Source organism: Carettochelys insculpta, chromosome 11 (genome assembly GCF_033958435.1).
Source record: "Carettochelys insculpta isolate YL-2023 chromosome 11, ASM3395843v1, whole genome shotgun sequence".
NCBI lineage: Eukaryota > Metazoa > Chordata > Testudines > Carettochelyidae > Carettochelys > Carettochelys insculpta.
Window position 1 is genome coordinate 35960391 of NC_134147.1, and position 20492 is coordinate 35980882.

At 42.3% G+C, this 20492-nt stretch overlaps 1 protein-coding gene across 1 annotated transcript in view; it reads right to left on the bottom strand.

Annotated features, from left to right (window-relative positions):
- The window catches only part of LOC142018847 (contactin-4-like), a 242264-nt gene extending 226657 nt beyond the window's left edge, over positions 1-15607 (bottom strand). Inside the window, exons 1-2 of the mRNA XM_075005012.1 lie at positions 15489-15607; positions 14010-14185 (exon numbers count right to left, since the gene is read on the bottom strand). Coding sequence (XP_074861113.1) covers positions 14010-14185; positions 15489-15607 — 295 coding nt within the window. The remainder of the gene's footprint in view (positions 1-14009; positions 14186-15488) is intronic.
- Between the last annotated feature and the right edge of the window lie 4885 nt (positions 15608-20492).

Here is a 20492-nt window from a genome sequence, read left to right on the forward strand (position 1 = left end):
CTTTCAGTCATATCAACTTACTTAAAAGCATTACTCATAACTAAAGGAGACACAGCTATTACACGGCTAATGAACTGCATGTTGTCTTTGTCCCTCTAGATTTTTATTGGAAAATCATCTTCACTGTGATGAGAACCTGCTGTTGTAATAAATGTATTAATCTGTCTCACCTTATGGCCATTTTATACTAAGTTCCAATTTGCATGTAGTCTATTTATTTTATAGCAAAGCTATTGCACAGAGCTACTGCCTTTGTATCTTGCCATGTCTAGCTATACATCTGGTTGAAAAATTCAGGTCAAATTTTGGGCCAAAACTTTGGGCCAAATTGTATGCTGGTTACCACTGCAGCATCAGACCCCTCCCTTCCTTTCACCCCACTGCTGGCTTCCAGCATTCTGGGTAGCTATGAGGGTCAGGCTTCACAGAGCCACCAAATCCCACCTCTTGAACAGGTGGGTAGGAGGCAGCAGAAACGGGTACAGCCTTGAAATGGGTACAGCCTCTGAATCCTCAATATGCCACTCAACATACACTACCTTGGGTTAGGGCTACATGCAGTTTACTGACTCCCCAGAGTAGCAGGGCAAACTGCAGAGAGAATACAAGAGTAAGAAATCATCTCCCTCCATGGCTGCTTCTGAGGTAGTGCTAAGCTGCACTGCACCTTACTTGGACCTGGTGGTAAAGTCATGGTTGAACATTTCATAAAATAAAAGAAGATATTAACTTTATCATCTTAAGAAACTGTGTTTTCCAGAAAATAAAGTGTGCTATCTGAAATGTAATATTATATTATACACTCCAGAGTGTGTGAGAGTATGGACAGAAATATTACTGTCATCCTTTATCCTCATTCCACTAACTCAACTAGATTTTAAAAAAAGATTCATTTTTAATAAAGTTTTATGAACGAAGCCCAAGGAAATGAAATAATGCCACGCTTTTTAGCCAACTCTTCTAAATTATCTTTTTTCCCCTTCAGAAATCTCTGGTCTGAAAGTCATCCCAGTCTTCACTCACAGGCTGTGTCTACACTACAGAGTTTTGTCAACAGATGGGGCCTTCTGTCCCCATAACTCAGGGAGTGTTTACACACACAAAGCATTCTGTCAACAGCACCTCGACAGAACTCTGCAATTGTCTCAACAGTGTTATCCCTTGAAAATTTCAGGCATTACACACAGTCCACAGAACTACAGTGTAGACACCTCTGTTGACAGACAGGGCTCCAGTTGTTGGGCAGTTGCCATTCCGCCTTCTTTCACCAGACGACAGTGCAGTCTGGCAGTTCTGAGTCAACAGAGCAAGTTGTGGTAGTGGCAATCTGTCATCAGAGGTCTGTCGAGATTTCTCTGTCAACAGAATGCTTCATATGTGTGTAGACGCTCCCTGAGTCTGTCAACAAAACTTTCTAGTGTAGATACAGCCAAAGTGAATAAAGGCAACCAACTTTCTTTTATTGCCATTCTCTGGTTAGTGATGTCTGGATTAAAAGAGACTGGACAAAATGTTTGTGGTCGTTCAGATTCTTCCAGGGCATAGATATGGGCTTTATCCATGGGTTTGAATCTCTGCCATGAAGGTTCCTCTATGCAACAATATAGTTTCTGTTGGAAGTGGTCTAGGCTTAACAGCAAAATGAATGACTCGTTAGTGTTTTCTAGCCCCTCACCCAGTCAATATACAAAAAATAGTGTTAGCCTCTCAGATAAGATGGACACTAATTAGCTGAAATATATAATAGAGCTAGTTTTTTTTTAATATTGCAAATCAATCACAATATGGGAGCTCAACCATATTACAGTGAACAACCATCACTCAACTGCACCAGCTTCAGAAACTGACATCCAGATTCAATAATAAAGTTACTGTTAAGGTGTCTTTCTATAGAATCACAATCACCTTCTTATAAAGCAAATGTCTCCTCTTTGCCTTCATTTTTGTTGTATTTTGCACCTGTTCAGTGTTTGCATAAGCAGTAAGAGACATACATCCTATAACAGCTTTCATTTCATAACTGACACTGGGACCTACATTCTTCTCTCAGTCACACAGGTGCAATCCCACTCAAGAGCTACTGGGAGTAGTGGATATTTGAGCACCTAATTTTTATCTTAAGGACAGCAACTAAGCACTCTGATAGGTACAGGCTTTTTATAACCAGTGCTCATGAGAATAAGGGACCGTGCATGTGAGGTGGCTTGAGCTATCAAGAAAAAGCTGGGGACAACATTTAGCCCATGACCTGGCAAGTCAAAGCACAGAGCACAAGGCCGGTGAATTGCAGGACTAGTGTGAGTAGATGTAATTATGCACAGATAAGGCTGGGCATTTGCAGAGTCCCTGGACAAGTGGAAATAAATCTTAAGTTCAAATGTCACCTTGCTTAACGTTAATAGCAAGCACACAACCTGAGATGAGGACGAAATTGGCCATGTCTGAGAGGACATTGGTATCACACACAATCTTCAGCATGGAGATGAAAGTGTGTAACAAAAGCTTCATTTTACATCGTACTCTGAGAATCACAGAATCCTAGGGAAGAGACATCAGGAAGTCATCAATTCCAACTCCCTGATCAAAGCAGGACCAATCCCAACTAAATCATTCCAGTCAGGGCTTTGTCAAGCTGCGACTTAAAAACCTCTGGGGATCGAGATTCCACCACTCCCCAGGTAACCTATTCCAGTGCTTCACCACCCTCCTAGTGAAGTAGTTTTTTCCTAATATCCAACCTAGACCTCCCCCACTGCAACTTGAGACCATTGCTCCTTATTTTGTCAACTGTCACCACTGAAAAGAGCCTCTCTCCATCCTCTTTGGAATCCCCTTTTAGGCAGTTGAAGTCTGCTATCAAATCCCGCCCCCCCGCACTTCTCTTCTGTAGACTAAATAGGCCTAAATCCCTCAGCCTCTCAAGTCTCGTGCTCCAGCCCACTAGTCGTTTTTGTTACCCCCTGCTGGACTCCAATGCATCTACATCCTTTTGTAAAGGTGATGGGATGGGGGGCCAGAATTGGACACAGTATTCCACATGTGGCCTCACCAGCGTGAAGTAAAGGGGACCAGTCACTTACCTAGATCTGCAGGCAATGCTCCTACTATTGGAGCCCAATATGCTGTTAGCCTTCTTGTCTATGAAGGCACATTGTTGACTCATACGGCTTCTCATCCACTCTTGCTAGTATCTAGGAATAACTTGGCAACCTTCCAGCAATGCTCATTGCAAAGGGACACGCTCTCTGTGTGCTCTTTTGGCCCAAGCCCATTACACCCCACTACACACCTTACTTTCCACTCACACGCACAAGACTCTGCATCTGTGTTATGCAGGATCAAACCCGCTGAATTCAATGTTATTTTTGCCCATGTGTAACTTCTGCTGTCATGTGCTCCTTATTACCTATCAAGAAAGGGGTGGCAGTCTCCAGGCATAGGTTTAACTGTGTTTCCTGAAGTAGCAGTTCTTTAGTGTATGTGCCAACATCCCTTTTTCATCATATGCTTTACACTGGGGGGGCAAAGTTTCCTGTGTTTTTTCCCCAAACTAAACTTTCAGGCAAAATCCATGCTCAGTTTTTTCAAGGATCAGGCACTTGTGATGCAATGGAAGCATGACTTCTGGGGTCATAATTAGAATGCTTAATGTTATCTCTCACCAGGCAAATACACTGAAAGATATAGCACCTGAGGCTGCATTTCCTACCTAGGCAAGACTCCCTATCAGCTTCAGGCCTTTTATTTCTGCACAAAAGTTACTGTACAGCAAATAAAATTGTCCAGCAATAACACACAATTTAATTTAGTCTAAGTGTGTTTTCATGTACCATTTTGAAAAGCAATTGTTGGGTCTTATATTAAGAGTTTAAGTCTTTTTTTCCCTTCCCCTTGTGAATATGTATTACTACAAGCACAGGATTTAAAGAATCCTTAATCTATAGTCCATTAGTGTGGTATAGCAGATGCTTTACTTTTTGAAAATGTGCTCAATTTAAGTGACAACTAGCATGTCTCGAGAAAAAAGGAACACATTTGAAATGTTAGTGATGTGTAACAAAGCAAGAATTTGGGGGCACATATTAGCACTTTCATCATAATTAGTTTGTAACCTAAATACATATTTCAGGGATAAATGGCTGACCCTTGCTGACCTCCAAAGGAGGCTTAGTAGCTACTTCAGAGTTTAATCTGCAGTGGAAAGGCTAGAGAAGAATAATTTAGCCCTGGAAATAAGAATAAACATCTTTTAATGATGCCCCTGGATTCAGTATTTAACCCTTCCACTTCAAAGAGAGGTAACAGAGAGTAAGCCGTGCTAGTCTATACACCATCAAAACAAAAAGCAGTCAAGTAGCAGTCAAGTCCCACGAAAGCTCACCTAATAAACTATTTTGCTAGTCTTTAAAGTGCTACTTGACTGCTTTTTGTTTTCAAAGAGAGGGTTAGTCTCAAAAGGACTGGCAATAACTTAGCTCACAAATAAAAATGAAATTACAAACAGCATAAATACAGAGCAGCCCAGAGAAAAAAAAAGGATTGTTCATTTTAAAGACAAAGCAGTGAAAGGTTCTGGTTGGTAAAACAACTGAGTTTTGGGGTCTATAACAAAATGACCTCCCACAGCTAAAAATGTCATAACACCTAATAGTAACAATGCTTGAGAGACTGCAGTTGAATTGCTGGAGCTGCAGGTAGGTCAGAGATTGCCAGTGTAATAATAGCAAGTTTCTAGGTCTCCAAATGACAGGCAAAGGGGTTAAATTCAGGGTAAATGAACCCGGTAAAAGGAAAAAAAATCCAGAGAGAGGAATTGAAGGCAAATGGACTTTACTGAGACACTTCAAGATGCTAGAATGGATTCTTGCTAAGAAGTATTTTTAGATCATTTCATAAGAAAAGAAAAAAAAGCCAAACTGCAGAGGGCAATTCAAAAATGATAGTGTTAGAAAAAAGTGTAAGGGAAAGAGGTTGTGTTTTGAATTAGCTCAGACTTCCAGCTCCTGCAACAAGGGCCTCTTATTATTGATTTCATTGCATTAAATAGCACTAATACATCCACATATATCGAAATGCCACTGTTGAAAAACATGCATTATTAAAATAGATTTACACTTCACAGAGGCAGAGCTTGTGTAATAAAATTTAACCACAGTGGGCAATTCAGAAGTCAGCCAGTTCTGATTGTAATCTGATTATATAACTCGGTATGACTCACTATTTTGCAAAAGCACAGAGTCTGACTTGACAAATGTTTGTTTTTATCCCCATCTCCAATCCAAATGTTTCTAACATGATTAAAATCTAATTCATCTAACTTTGAACAATTTATCCAAACACTCATCCATCACCACTTTAAGTGCGAAGAAACACACTTCACCTCTTAAAGAGACCGTCTTAATTAAGAGCCAGTCAAGCCTATCTTATGCTTGGTCATCTATCAAAACTCCAACTACACTTCAGATTTATTATTGTCAAGAAAGATAAAACAATTCACTATGAATGTAACAGTCATTAAAGGTTCCATGTTTGAAAATAACTATGAAATGTTATGATTAGTTGTTTAAAAAAAACACAGTGTGGTTTTTGTGATTACCAGCTAATGGTCAATTGATGGAAAATGGCTTAATGAATATACAGTAGGGTCTCATGATTCGTGAACTTAATGTTTGCGAATTCAACTATTTGCGAGCGTCTGAGTGTCTGCTTCTCCTGGGGCCCTGGGCAGGAACGCTGGCAGCCGCCACTTGCCCAGGACCCTGAGCAGGAGCCCTGACAGCTGCTGCTTCCCCTGGGGCCCCAGGTGCCCCCCATATTTGCAAAAAATCAACATTCTCAAGAGTTCTGAATAGGAACCCTCACGAATGTTGAGACCCCACTGTACTGGCATAACCTACTCTCATTCATGTAGTCAGTGGGAGTCTGACAATTGATTTTGTTGAGAGCAGGACCTTGCCTGACATAACTGAACTTTTAACTTAGTACATCTGCTCTCACCCCCAAGGTAGCAAGCAGCTGAGATCATTATTGACTTCTATAAATGATAGGATTACAGCACAAACTGTTTTCAGGCGCTTAGCTATGAATAATGACATTGCAAAGCCTTAACCTGGTAGAGAGGGAAATCCTTGATTTGCAAGATCTGGGTTGCTGTGAAGCATGCAATATGCAGAGTAGCACACCCAAAACAATATTTATGAAACAATCCCCTTGACATACTGAAATCTAATCTTACTAAATTAGTTTTGAGGACACTGTTCATTAGCCCTCGACAGTGAAAGAGCATCTTCAGTTAAGGAAAAAACATGAGCAGAGATCATAAGAGGAACTGATAATAAAGTGTGAACTACTCGGGAGACAGAAGATTTTACCCTCCCACAGTTCTATTTCTTATTACAAATATCACCTTTTTTGCTTGCCATGAATATGGCATAAGTTTGGCATCTTACTCCTTTTACTTGCATAATAAGATCATATAAATTGTACATAATACCCAGTCCATTAAACATACTGCATTATAGTAAAAGACTAGCTTTCCATTAACATGTAAATCACACTTAAGAACACTAAGATTTGACAAAATAAGCACATGAAAAAATTGTTAAGGCACAGCTTGCACCTTCCATGGCACATGACCTTTAAGGGTCCATTTACACAGCAAGGTAGACACCACTACTGACCCATGCCAGGCGACTTGGGCTCATGAGGCTCGGGTTGCAAAGCTGTTCCATTGCGATGTGGATGAGTGGAACTCAAGGACTGGTGCCTTCCCATGTCTTATGATCCTAAAGCCTGGGCCTGACCTCAAGACAGGAAGTCAACACAGCAAGGAAACAGCCCTGCCCCCAAGCTCGAGGTGACTGGCATGTTCTAGCTGCAGGTATCTAGCTGCTGTGTAGACCCCAGAGGTTACAGGTCTGAAGGAAGCACTTGCCTTCAGTGTTTTTACACCAGCTAGACAAGGAGGTTGTCATGGCCTCTTTAGAATCATAGGGTTGGAAGAGATCTCAGGAGGTCACAGGTCCAAAGTCCTGCTAAAAACAGGAGCAATCCCAACTAAATCATCCCAGGCATGGCTTTGTCAAGATGGAACTTAAAAACCTGTAGGGATGGAGATTCTACCACCTCTCTAGGTAATGCATTCCAGTGCTTCACCACCCTCCTGGTGAAACTGATTTTTCTAATACCCAATTTAATACCTCCCTGTGGAAATATAAGATGTGACATTGTACATAAAAGAGTTACATTGTAAAAAGAAATTAAATCACACTATGATACAATGTTACTTCTGAGCTCAAGAAGGGGAAGTTATGTTGATACTGTGTGTAGGAATGTAGGGTGGGTTTGGATGGAGCCAGGTGTGCCTGGGAAAGCAGAAACCAGAGCAGTAGGTGCTAGACAGTAATTAATTAAGGTAACCAGGGAGTCATTGGCAGGGGATTGCTAAGGGTGATATGGAAATGAAGGTACGTGACTGGTCTCAGGGACTATATAGGGTGGGTGGGTGTCTGGGTTTTTTTCCTTTGTCTATTAACTTGCCTTCTTGATCTGTATAAATTAAGAGACCTGAGCCCTAGGAGGGGACTCACTTTTCTAAATGTATTAGCAGAGCAGCTTTGCTAATAAACAGAGTGGTCTGACAAATTGTGAGTCTTGAGTCTAACTTTGACAATTTGGAGGTCCCACTGAGATGGCAAGCGTCTTCGCTGAGGCTGTGTGATCCCTGACTGCCTTGCAGGACGACCATGGCAGCCAGCGCCTGGACATTTAGTCCGCGTGGTCCTCCACGAGACGGAAAGGTGCACAACCGCCGCACAGTCTACACCATCGAACCTGTTGGTTCCCACTCTGTTCTGGTAGGGGTCCCGGGATCTAACTTCTGGAATCTGGTCCTGATCAGGTAATTATTCTTTCTGGGTTTTGACCGGTCTGAAGACTGTCCTGTCTCTGTGTCTATCCGTCCTCCCTGTGGTGTGTTTGAGTCTGCGTGTCATCTCCGTCCGGGGACTGGCCGACCAAGGGGTTCCCATCCCCGCGGTCTGAATAAGTGAAATCTGCACAATTGCAGCCGCACCACACCTTGGGTATAACCCCTGGTGTGAAAGCAAGGGCAATTGAGGCAGTAGCCTGTGGGCTCCTTTCTGTGTGTTGCACCAGGTACTGCTCTAACAAGCCTGAATTTCCTTCTTGTGTGAGTGCTGTGTGAAGTCTTCCTGGATGGGTAATCAGAAGTCTAAGGTAGACCAGTTCCCTAAGGGAACTCTGGCTTATTTTATGTATTTTAGGAGGGGTCCGGACTCTTGTAGATTTCTTGAGAAATGGTCTAAACTGACCCTGGAGAACCCCAAATTGCAGTGGCCACTGTTAGGTTCTTGGGACAAGGACCAAGTGAACGCCTTAAAAGACAAACTCGTCCTCCCAAAAAACTAAATTGGCAAAAGGAGAGGTAGACTGCTTCATGCAGTGGTGGGAAGAGGCAAATCATAGGTGGACTGAATTAAAACTCACCTCTCTTAGAAATTCTAATGATAAATTAAAAGCCCAATTAAATGCAGTCTCTCCCACCACCAGTCCAAACGCTCCCCTTTACCCAGTCCTGTGTAATGATCCGGATCAAACCCGACCCCCACCATACTCCTGCTCGAGTAAAAAAAAAAGGTGTGGGGGGGGGGAAGAAAAGCCTTCAGTAACTACAGATGATAAGAGCAATGATGAGAATGAGGAAAATACCCTCATTGGCCTCGCAGCCCTGCAAAATATTATGAAAAGACAACCCAAAGCAGACTGCAAAAATTCTCTTGATCTCGCTACCTGCAAAAGAGAATCTGATGGGAGGTTAAAAAAAAAAAAAAAAAAAGAATTCTAATAAAAATGTTGTGGCACCCTTACGAGTCCTTAAGGTGGAAGGAAGTGAGCCCATATGGAATTGTAAGCCCTGGACCCGTACGGAACTTTTGTCTATAGTTAGAGGTTTTCCCAAGCCACAGGAAAATCCTATCAAATTTGCTGAGGAGCTTCTGTTAATCTGTGAAACCTATGAACCCTCCAAGACAGACCTCCTCCAACTGTGTAAACTGTTAGCCTCTACCAGTCAGTATGAAAAATGGTTGACTGCCGCAGACTGGCCAGCTGAGGCACGCCATTCAACCATGAAAAATACTGACCCAATTCGAATTACTGTAGACAACTCCAAACCTCTGCCTCGCCTGTCTCAGTACCCTTTAAATCCTGAAGCAGAGGCTGGTATTGCTCCAGTTATAACCGCATTAAAAGAACAAGGAATTATTGTTCCCTGTTCCAGCCCCTGTAACACCCCTATCCTCCCAGTTCAAAAGGCTAACGGTAAATCGTGGTGGTTTGTTCAGGATCTTCGAGCCATTAACCGTATTGTCATACCTACTTTTCCAGTAGTTCCTAACCCCGCCACAATATTGGCTTCTATTCCACCAGATGCAAGCCATTTTACTGTTGTGGATTTGTGTTCTGCTTTCTCCTCTGTCCCGGTTCACACTGAGTCCCTTGTCCTCCGTTCTCCTCTCACTCTCATGGGTCCTGTTTTAGGAATGACCAAGGTCGCCTCCTTGCAGGATATGCTGTGGTATCCCTCTCTGAAACTATAGAAGCTGCGCCTTTACCTTCTGTAACCTCAGCCTGGGTAGCTGAACTGGTTGCCCTAACCCGTGCTTGCTTCCTGGCTGAGGGGCACTCTGCCACCATTTACACTGACTCTCGATATGCTTTTGGGGTTGTACATGACTTTGGCACCCTCTGGCAGGCTCGAGGTTTCCTTACCTCTGCTGGTACCCCTATCAAGAATGGCCCCTACATTGCCACTCTCCTGTATGCAGTTTTACTCCCACCTGCTTTAGCCATTGTTAAGTGTACTGGCCACTCAGCTGCAGACACTGAGGTGGCTAAAGGAAATGTACTTGCTGATGTTGCTGCAAAACATGCTGCCACTATGGAACCTTCGCTAGACGCGTTTCTTGGTTCCCTCTCTGTCTCCGTATCACCACCTTCCCTTTCTGATGTCGCCCAGCTCCAGGACTCTGCCCCAGAAGCAGAGAAAGACTCCTGGAGTGCCCAGGGTTGCTCCCTACATCCCGATTCCCTTTGGCGCTCACCTACTGGTGCCCTCGTAGCCCCTCTTTCACTCTACCCATCTCTGGCCGCCCTGCTACACAGTGTTTCTCATGTCGGAAAGGAGGGGATGGTCTCTGCTATGACTAAGGCAGGATGGTGGGCTCCCCATTTCAGCTCTTTTGCAACCCGCCACTGCGCTGCCTGTACTACTTGCCAAAGCTACAATGTAGGCAAGTCTGTAAGAGTAACACAAGGGTTTCAAGGTCTGCCTCAAGCACCTTTCTTACACTGGCAACTTGACTTTGTTCAAATGCCCAAGTGTCAGAAATATGAATTCATTTTAGTTATGGTATGTCTGTTTTCGGGTTGGATTGAAGCTTTTCCCTGCCGCAAAGCTGATTCATTGTTTGTTGCCAAATGCTTGTTAAACCATATTATCCCTACCAAGGGAATTCCCGCTACTCTGATTAGTGACCGGGAAACACATTTTACTGAAAAAAAAAAAAAATTGTTCAGCATCTGGACCGGGTATTACATGTCACTCACCTATTGCACTGTCCCTACCATCCACAGAGTGCAGGTGCAGTTGAAAGGTGAAACAGTGTGCTAAAAAAATAAGCTTGAAAAAAAAATTGTGACTCTACAGGGTTAAACTGGCCAGCAGCTTTACCACTGGCCCTTATGGAAATTCAATCATCCCCATCTCAAAGGCACAAATTAAGTCCATTTGAAATCATTATGGGATGCCCTATGGGAACAATGGCTACCATTACTCCAGTCCCAGACCTAAACCTGACTCTCAGCACACTCCTTCAATATTGCAAGGGATTAATGCAAGCTGTGAGTCACATCCATTCACAGGTACAAGCAGCCTGGCCAACGAAACCCACCTTCGAAAGCATGCCTTGAAACCCTGGTGGAAGGGTCCATACCAGGTATTGCTCATTACCCAGACAGCTGTAAAGCTATCCGGCATCGCAGCATGGATACACGCTTCACAGTGTAAAAAGCACCATCCCCAGTGGACCAAGCACCACCGCAGAACCACGCAGAGCCAATTTTGGCTCCAGAAAAAGACGTAGAGGAACAGCCTGCAATACCTTACAACCTATGCCCCCGTAAGGGTTGCCAGAAGCAGACAGTAAGCAAACAGTAGGACCCGAAAAGAAGCAGTAGTGAGCCTAGCGCCTGCTGCCTGGTGGACATAAAACCGTGACCGCGGTTCCCTCAAGAGAGGTTGTCAGAACCAGAAAGGGTCCTGCCTTCAACATGTGTCCCTGGTGGAGCCTAATCCTCAGCTACTGGTTTCTTAAGGTCTGGGGAGTCCGAAGTGACAATGACAATTCTTTTATTCAGCAACAAGTGTGGATAGCCCAGACTCTCAATACCTCTAATTGCTGGGTCTGCAGCCACATCCCGACGTGGAAAAGAAATGACACTTGGGGATTGATGAGAACAAATGTTCCTAAATTTATAAGTGTGGTGAAGGGAAAGGCCACTGGTGCTGGGTGTGTAATGGGACAGGGCTAAATTTAGGGAGGAGCAGCTGTCTCCAATATATTGTGTCCCATGGTGTATGGGACTATTCAAATAAGACTGGAGAATGGCAAACCGGGTATGGGGATATGAATTTTTTCTCAACCTGGGATCAGACCGAAAAATCACTCTCTTGCTCCCCCTATAGCCTCCCTGAAAAAAACAACACAATCTTCCAATGTCATGCAAATGTTACTTCTTTCCCCAAGGAAGGTCATCCTGTGCCCTTTGGGGGATATTATTCCTCTTTCGTGAATACTTATATGTCAAAAGGGTGCAGCCAACCCTTCCCAGCTTTAATAGGACATCATTGGGTCTGTGGGAGAAATGCTTGTACCATGTTACCAGCTAACTGGTCAGGTATTTGTTATCCTGCTCAGCTTTTCCCGCAATTCCGTGTGCTTCAATATATACCTGATAATACTAACGATGTAATAAATCGTGCTCGCCACTTGGAGCAGATTGCACACCTTCTCCACAAAGAGCCAAGTTCCTTGTGGAAATGGCTAAGTGGTTTATTCAATTTCTCTAGCCTAGGAAACTGGTTGTTTCAAGGAATTCTGACTATCTTATTTGAAATTTTAATGATTTTTGTATGTTTCCAATTAATCTCTTATTATATCCAAAGCTGTGCAAGGCACACCATCCAACAGGTTACCCCTAACCAGAGTGCCAATCTGATGGTTTTAAATATCACCAATGAGAGGAATGAAAAAGAAAGGTTAATGTATGAAACCCGGTAATTGTTGGTCATAGGCATAGCTTGACCAAAAGGGGGGAATGTGGAAGTATAAGATGTCACATTGTACATAAAAGAGTTACATTGTAAAAAGAAATTAAATCACACTATGATACAATGTTACTTCTGAGCTCAAGAAGGGGAAGTTATGTTGATACTGTGTGTAGGAATGTAGGGTGGGTTTGGATGGAGCCAGGTGTGCCTGGGAAAGCAGAAACCAGAGCAGTAGGTGAGAGACAGTGATTAATTAAGGTAACCAGGGAGTCATTGGCAGGGGATTGCTAAGGGTGATATGGAAATGAAGGTACGTGACTGGTCTCAGGGACTATATGGGGTGAGTGAGTGTCTGGTTTTTCTTCCTTTTTTTCCTTTGTCTATTAACTTGCCTTCTTGATCTGTATAATTTAAGAGACCTGAGCCCTAGGAGGGGACTCACTTTTCTAAATGTATTAGCAAAGCAGCTTTGATAATAAACAGAGTGGTCTGACAAATTGTGAGTCTTGAGTCTAACTTTGACATCCCGCATTGCCACTTGCTCCTTGTTCAGCCATTTAATCAGTTATTAACCCTCGTCTTCCTTTCAAAGGATCTCATCCTGCACTCTATGAAGTCAAATACTTACTGGCTTCAAAGAATGCAGGTTCACACCCATAAAGACACTATCTCTCCTCACTCATGAAGATGCATCAAAAGTGCTGAATAGGCTCTAAATAAATATTATACAGCTGCCCTTAAGAACACCTGTGGTCATTCTAAAATACTCAGATAAATAATCAAATAAATCAATGTACATGAACCATAAACAGCACATATAAAGAACACTGTGCATCACCTTTGCACTAATGCCTATATTGTGTATGTACACACGCACACATGGGTTGTTAAAAACTCTATCGGATATGTACTCCCATGGGATCTTGTGTCAAAGGAGTGATAAAAATTGCCATTATAGAACTGCTGTTTCTAAAGGGCATGTCTCCTTGGGCACTTCTGAAGCTTTACAATCTTTGTATTCCATGTGAAGGGAAAAAGTCATGTTTCTACTGGTCATGTGTAAAAAAAAAAAAAAAAGTCCATGCTGAAACTCTCTTACCTGGCAACATCTGATAGCCCAGCGAGATTTTAGTTAGCCAGTGTACAGTAAAGTTTGTTTACAGCCAGCAGTCCTGGCTCTCAGTGTCCTGTGCAGTGATTTAGCTGTAATTTACCCCTGAATCTCTTCTAAGAGCACAGTAAGCAGTGGGCATGTTGGTAATGCTGTTAGGTAATACTGACCTCCCATGGTACAGCAAATTCTTGAAATTCTCACAGTTGGCACTGGCCAGGTCCCAAGCATACTGGACTAGAGAGGTTCAATCTGTAGCAGATATTTCTACTGCCACATGTTCTCACTTCCACTATCTCTCACAGATAGGGAAACATACCCATTACGTGCCGCAGGCAACTTTAGTCAGCAAATATAACCTTTTTACTTCTCAGCTTTACTCCAAAGTTATTTTCTAAACAAAACAAGCAGCTCAGCAAAGAATAATGAATAATAAATTATATGAGGGTTAAAAAACCCCAAAAGATAGCCCATCAGCCTTAGCATTTCTTCCAGCATTCTGTTGTAAAAATGCAGTATTTGCTATGGGATATAATTGCTACTTACAAGCAAACTGAAGTTTTGCCTCTCTGCTAACAATGGTCCCAAATGAGTTTGTTGCTATGCACTGGTATATTCCAATATCTTGGGTTCTATTGGGGTTATTGATCACCAAGCTGCCTCCCACTATACTGTAGTGGTAATCCATACCAAAGTCAACATGGGTTCCATTTAACTTCCACCTGTAGGACAAAAATTTCAGGAATTGAATTCTGCTAACATGAACCAATATTTCTGTGCATTTCTAAAGCAACATGTAGTAAATACAGAAAACATGAAAATCCATTTGAGTTCTTATTTTGAAAAACAGTATGAAAAATGAATTTTTTCATGCACAGCTTTGAAACTATTTCACTTATAGAGCAACATCCTTAACATACATTGCAGTCATTTATATGATTAATGTTCATATTGTTTATGCTGCTGTTATGGATGTTGTTAGTCTTTGGAATTAATCATTTTGCAAGGGAAAGCCCCAAAAGAATTTTGGAACCACTCAATTCCACAGTGGCTTCGTCTCCTTTTTTGCCTCAGTTTGTTTGTTTCTAAATCTAAGAAAACTCACTCATAGCAGATGTTTTAACATACTGGGGCATTGAGATTTTTCTACCACCACCAGTTACAGCTGCCATCTCTTGCAGCTCATGATGGAACACATAAAGGATTAGATCCTCAGATCAGTTCCCTTTATTAGAACCTACAGGGAAGAAATTTGAATATATTCGCATGAGTGAATCAACATATTCCACTGCATTAAATGCTAAGTATTGCCAGAAGACAGCAACAGCACTTGGGTCTTATGATTTTAATCAGCTTCAAAGCAGCATTTATACTATAGAACAAAATTGAGGCAAAATAAGAAGGGTTAAATTTATTAAACAGTAAGGTTAAATTAATTTAAACAACCAGATTTAGTGCAATAACAATGGCAGCACTACATACATATATATAGCTTCTTTCATCCAAGGTTCTCAGAGCAATTTATGAAGCTAGGACCTGTAAGTAGCATTATTAAAATTTTACAGATTTTTAAGGTAAGTTAGCATGTAGCACTTAAGGAACAGCTTTTCAGGTCTGCATTCAGATAATTTGCTGTGAAACTCTCTTGATTATGCACAGAAAGTTCAACATTACATTGCTCTTTTGCACATAGAGTTAATGTACAATTTTTGGGGAAAGAAGAGGGTGTAAGGACAAGATTTTTAAACATATTGGGATTGTTAGGCATTTTAGGAAGAATCAATGTGTTGCAAAAAAGATTTTAATCCCAAAACTCTCATTTAATATGTCAAAGTAACAGTTAAGACACATCAGAAATAATAAATTAACTGAGTTACTGCATTTGGTGTGGTTCATGGATTTTCAGATTAGAGGTACCACACCCAAAATTCTGAAATAGCTTCTCTATACAGCAGGTAAAAGATACGTTTTGGAGAGACTATCCTGGAGAAGGCTTGCTAACAAGCACCAAAATATGTAACAAACCTGATAGTTGGTTTAGGATTTCCTTTTACTTCACAGTTCAACTTCACTTTCTTTTCCTCAGAATCCAGTGGAAAAATCACATTGTTTGGTTCCTGAATGAAAACTGGCCCATGCAGCATGTTGTCATCTGCATTATGTGGAAGAGAAATGAGATAAGTATTGTACTGATTTTTGATATTACAAATATAAGAAAAGTATCAGAGAAGTGCATCTGGTATACAATTCACCACAGAAATGATCAAACAACGATTCTTTTACTGGGAAAGAAGCCAAAAGACTTATCCTACAATATCATTCCTTATACTGCTGTCTTTATAGCTTGACTGCTGGACTTTCATTACAGGGATCGTGCACATAACTAGCTGGCAGGTTTGAATTTCACATAGGCCTCAATTGTGCATTTGACTGTGAGCAGACTTATTCTTCAACACAACACATACATCTGTTGAAATCGGAATTTATTATTTATTATAATGTGTTTACAGTTAACATAATTTGACTTAGACATCATCTTTAAGCAATATTTTATTTTAAAACCATTTTGAAAGCATTGAAATTATTGTGAGCTGTAGGTTCCTAGGTTCACATTCTGATAAAATCCTACATGGTAACTTGGTACTCTTAGCACTCTGTATCCCTTTTAGAGTGAAAGAATTCATTGAAATACTGTCATTTCCAAGGTGCTCTTTGGCTACACAGTAGTGTAAAATGCCTTTCATATTGTAAGATCCTTTTTGACATAGACACTCTCTATTTTTTGTCTTGTACAGCTACAACTTGATATAACCTTATGTTTAGGTCATATTTTCATCATTATTATCATAAACAGCGGACAATAATCCCAAAAGCATTCTGTATCATGCTCCTAGTACACGGTGGGGCCAACAGACTCACCATATCCCTGAGCAAGATGGGTGTGGATGCACAGCTTTTCACCCCTAGAAGGGGTGAGGGCTTGGGCAGAAGGGGGGAATGGCCCCTCTGGCAAACCTCAGAGCTGCCCAAAGTGCACTGGGCAGGGATCTGGGGGCAATTTAAAGGGCCCAGGACTCCAACCACTGCTTCCTCCTTTTTGCCCCCATTGGCAGGCCTGCTAGTATACTTTTTTCCTATGGCATCTATCCTGCAATGACCTCCATGCAGACAGGGAGGTGGGCCTCTTTATCTACACTAAAGGGCATGACTAGACTTAAAATCCTGAACTCTGCTGTGCTGCTTCGGTGTTGACCTTACATATGATGATAGAAGAGATTCTTCCACTGGTATATGTAAGCCATCTCCCGGAGAGGTGGGTAGCTAGTTCCATAGAAGAATTCTTCCATTAACTTAGTGCTGGCTACACAAGACACTAGGCCGGTTTAGCTATACCAGCCAGAGGTTTGAATTTTTCACACCCTGTGAGTGAGGTCATTAAGTCATCCCAATTTTCCAGTATAGACCAGGCCTAAATTTATTGCAGGATGATCACCTATATATTGAGCAGCTGAAAAATGGCTAAGTGAAACTGACGGCAAATGAGCACGGAAATTTTGAGAAATAAATATGTGGTTCCCCCTCCCTGCCCCAGGATGTAAACTAAACGTGTTCTAAAGTGGTGTACAACAGTAAAGATATTTTAGCAAAAAACATGCAGATATGAAACACAAAGAACACAATAGTTTGTGTAAAGCCACCAGACCTGGATTGCCAGCCCCAGGGATAGAACCTGTGAGCATAGGGTCTGAAGTCCTGCACTCTACCATGTGAGCTAAAAGCCTGCTTCCCCTCAGCCAAGACAGTAAAGCAGAAACTTCACCCACCCTAGATGAAGTCTCACTGCCCCTGAGTACTACTTGTTTCCCTGGGTTGAGGAAGCACCTCCTGAGACCTTCTAGCAGTTCTTTGCGGCTAATGCACCAGTTGTAACACTGACAAACCTGGGTTACTGGCCCCAAGGTAGTAGTAGTAGGCATCCTTCAGTCTGCATAGACTATGGATCGCGCCCTTTAAAGTTTCAATTGAGGACTTCATTTACAGCGTCTATTGTGCCTATGAAGACCCACACGAGAGTGACAGTCCTTGCTGCATCTCTTGCAGATGTAGTGGGTGTCTGGCAAGTCCTTATTGTGCTTTCTGTGCGCTCACTTCTCCTCTGCTAGCTGTCTGATCTTCATCTCGCCCTTCTGAAGGCCCTTGTACAACCCCTGCCTACATCTGCTGCGGTCATCTGCTAGTTCTTCCCAGTTGTCCAGCTTGATGTCTACCCTCTCTGAGGTCTCTCTTGCAGACATCTTTGTAGCACAACTGGGGGCATCCAGGAGGTCTTTTACCAGAGGCTAGCTCACCATACAGGCTGTCTTTTGGAATCCTTCCATCATTCATCCTGTGGACGTGGCCAAGCCAGCGGAGTCGATGCTGCCTGAGGAGGGTGTGCATGGTTGGGATTCCAGCTTGCTCGAGGACGGCGGTGTTGGTCACTCTGTCCTTCCATGATATTCCAAGGATGCGCCTGAGGCAGCGCAAGTGGAAGATGTTCAGCCTCTTTTCCTGGCAGGCATACAGGGTCCAAGTCTCGCTGCCATAAAGGAGGGTGCTGAGGATGCAGGCTCTGTAGACTTGCATTTTGGTGAGAGTGTACAGCTTGTTGTTATTCCACACTCTCTTGCTGAGTCTGGACAGAGTTGTGGCTGCTTTTCCAATCCTCCTATTTAGCTCAGTGTCCAACAACAGGGTATCAGTGATGGTGGACCTGAGGTAAACAAACTCATGGACGACCTCTAACGTAGAGTTGTCAATACTGATTGATAGGGATTCAGCAACATCCTGACCAAGTACATTTGTCTTCTTTAGGCTGATGGTAAGCCCAAAGTCCTTGCATGCTTTAGAGAACTGATCCACTAGTTTTTGAAGCTGGTCTTCTGTATGGCCCCAAGGATAGAACCTGCAACCAGTGGGTCTAAAGCCCTGCACTCTACCACATGAGCTAAAGGCCAACTGGCTCTCAGCAAAGAGCTGTAGAGCAGAGACTTCACTCATCCCAGATGAGGTCTCAGTGCTACACTTGCTAATATTCTGCTGTAATTCAGGGATCAGAACCTAGGTAGGATTGTATATTATACCTTCCTGGTTATTACCTTCAGCTAACCCTTTCTTTCCTCCCAGGTCCCTCCTTCATTCTACCTAACCTTTTCCATATTTCTTTCTCTATTTTTTTTACTTCGTATTATGCATGGTGCTAAAGGGAAATATAGTTAAGAGGTACAGATGATCTGGTTCAGTGAAAATAAAAATCAACCCAAACCTTTAGCCAAACAGTGACTATGAGACTTCCAGAAATTTAAAAAGTTAACTTTTTATCTCCATTTTTCTGCTCTCAGGTACCTCTGTCTTCTAGACTGAAATTGGCAGCAGAATTTAAATTGTGAGAGAGAAACAAAGGAGGTGGAATGTCAAACCTAAGTAGAACTTGAAAGTATAAAAGAAAAAAAAACCACAAAAATCTATCACAAGATTTCTGCCCAATTTTCCTTGCCGAAGGCTTTGATGGATAAGCTTGAATAGGAACTGAAAAAGGATGTGCATTTTGTATGATTATCTGAACCGCATAATGTCCGATTTCATAGTCAGTATCAGGAAAAAAAAAATCTGTCAGTAGATTGGATTTATTGTTTCCCACAATTCCTTGTAATGCTTTCCAGGTGTTATATTAGATACAGCTGATAGGAAATGCAAATATTGTTCATGTTTTTCATATACATAAGGATCACTAAGCATTAAATCAGGCCACACAGACATTTTAAAACTGCATATTAGGGCAAACTCCCCTTGTGATCTTACTGGAATTTTTAAAATATAATAAAAGACTCATAACAATAACAATTCAGACAATTTCTGAGCTTCTGAACTTGTTATATGTTAATCGGAATTTCTTGTGGGATCGCCAACATCATGTCATAATTAAACACAAAACAGCATTTCAAAAAGTAATACCAGCATTATTATACATACATACACTTCATATTACAACATAAATTCAATACTCACAGACCATGTTTCTGAGTAATTTGATATTATCTTTATAATAACTGTATAGAACATAAAACAAGATCTAATTTTTTCTTTTAAAGACAGTTATAACTTTCTTCTGGCTTTTGTCAAGCAGCTTTTTGTTTTGTTTTATTTTGTTATTCAGTATCATAAATACGAGATCCTTGCTACATGTCACATGTGCCCAAACATATTTCATTTGAAGTCAGAGAGACTTTTAACTGGAGTTTGATCTTCTCCTCTGTACAATTTATGGAATAGTTCCTAATGTTACAACGCAATAGCTGCATCTACCCTAGGCATTATTTTGGAAAGTCTGGGCCTTCTTTCGAAAGAGTGCATGACGCGTCTACACACGCTGTGCGCTCTTTCGAAACGAAATCGAAGGAATGTGCCCCAGCTTCTGAAATTGCTCTTCCAAGCATGAAATAGGAAAAGCCTCCCCTTTCAAAAGCTTGTTGTGAAAGGACGCGTGTGTAGATGTTCCGCAACCCGCTCTTTCGAAGGAGCGGAGTCCGCCATGGCAGCGATCAGCTGTTAGGGGGAGATGTGCTATCTAGCATCTACAGGGCTCTATAGTCTGCGTGTGCAGCAGTCTTTAAAGCTGCTCGCACCCAGAAACCCTGCTGTAGAAAGCTGAGAGCGAGCAGGCAGCAGCCATCTCATGTGGTGCCCCTGCACACCTCAGCAAGACCCACAACAGCTTCCGGCACAGTAAGGCCAGTAGCCAGAGAGGGGAGAAGGCCCAGGCCGCTCCCCCCGAGCATGTCCAGGGCCCACAGGGGGCCAGCCAGGGGAAAAAGCAAGCCCCCTCCTGGACAGAGCATGAGCTCTAGGACTGCTGGGCCTATGGTAGGACAAGGAGGTCCTTTGTTAGATAGCCACAAAGTGGTGGAATGCGACTGCTTTCGCCCAGCTGGCTGAGGGCCTGACTACCCATGGCCACCCTGCCTGCACTCCAGACCAGGTATGTAGCAA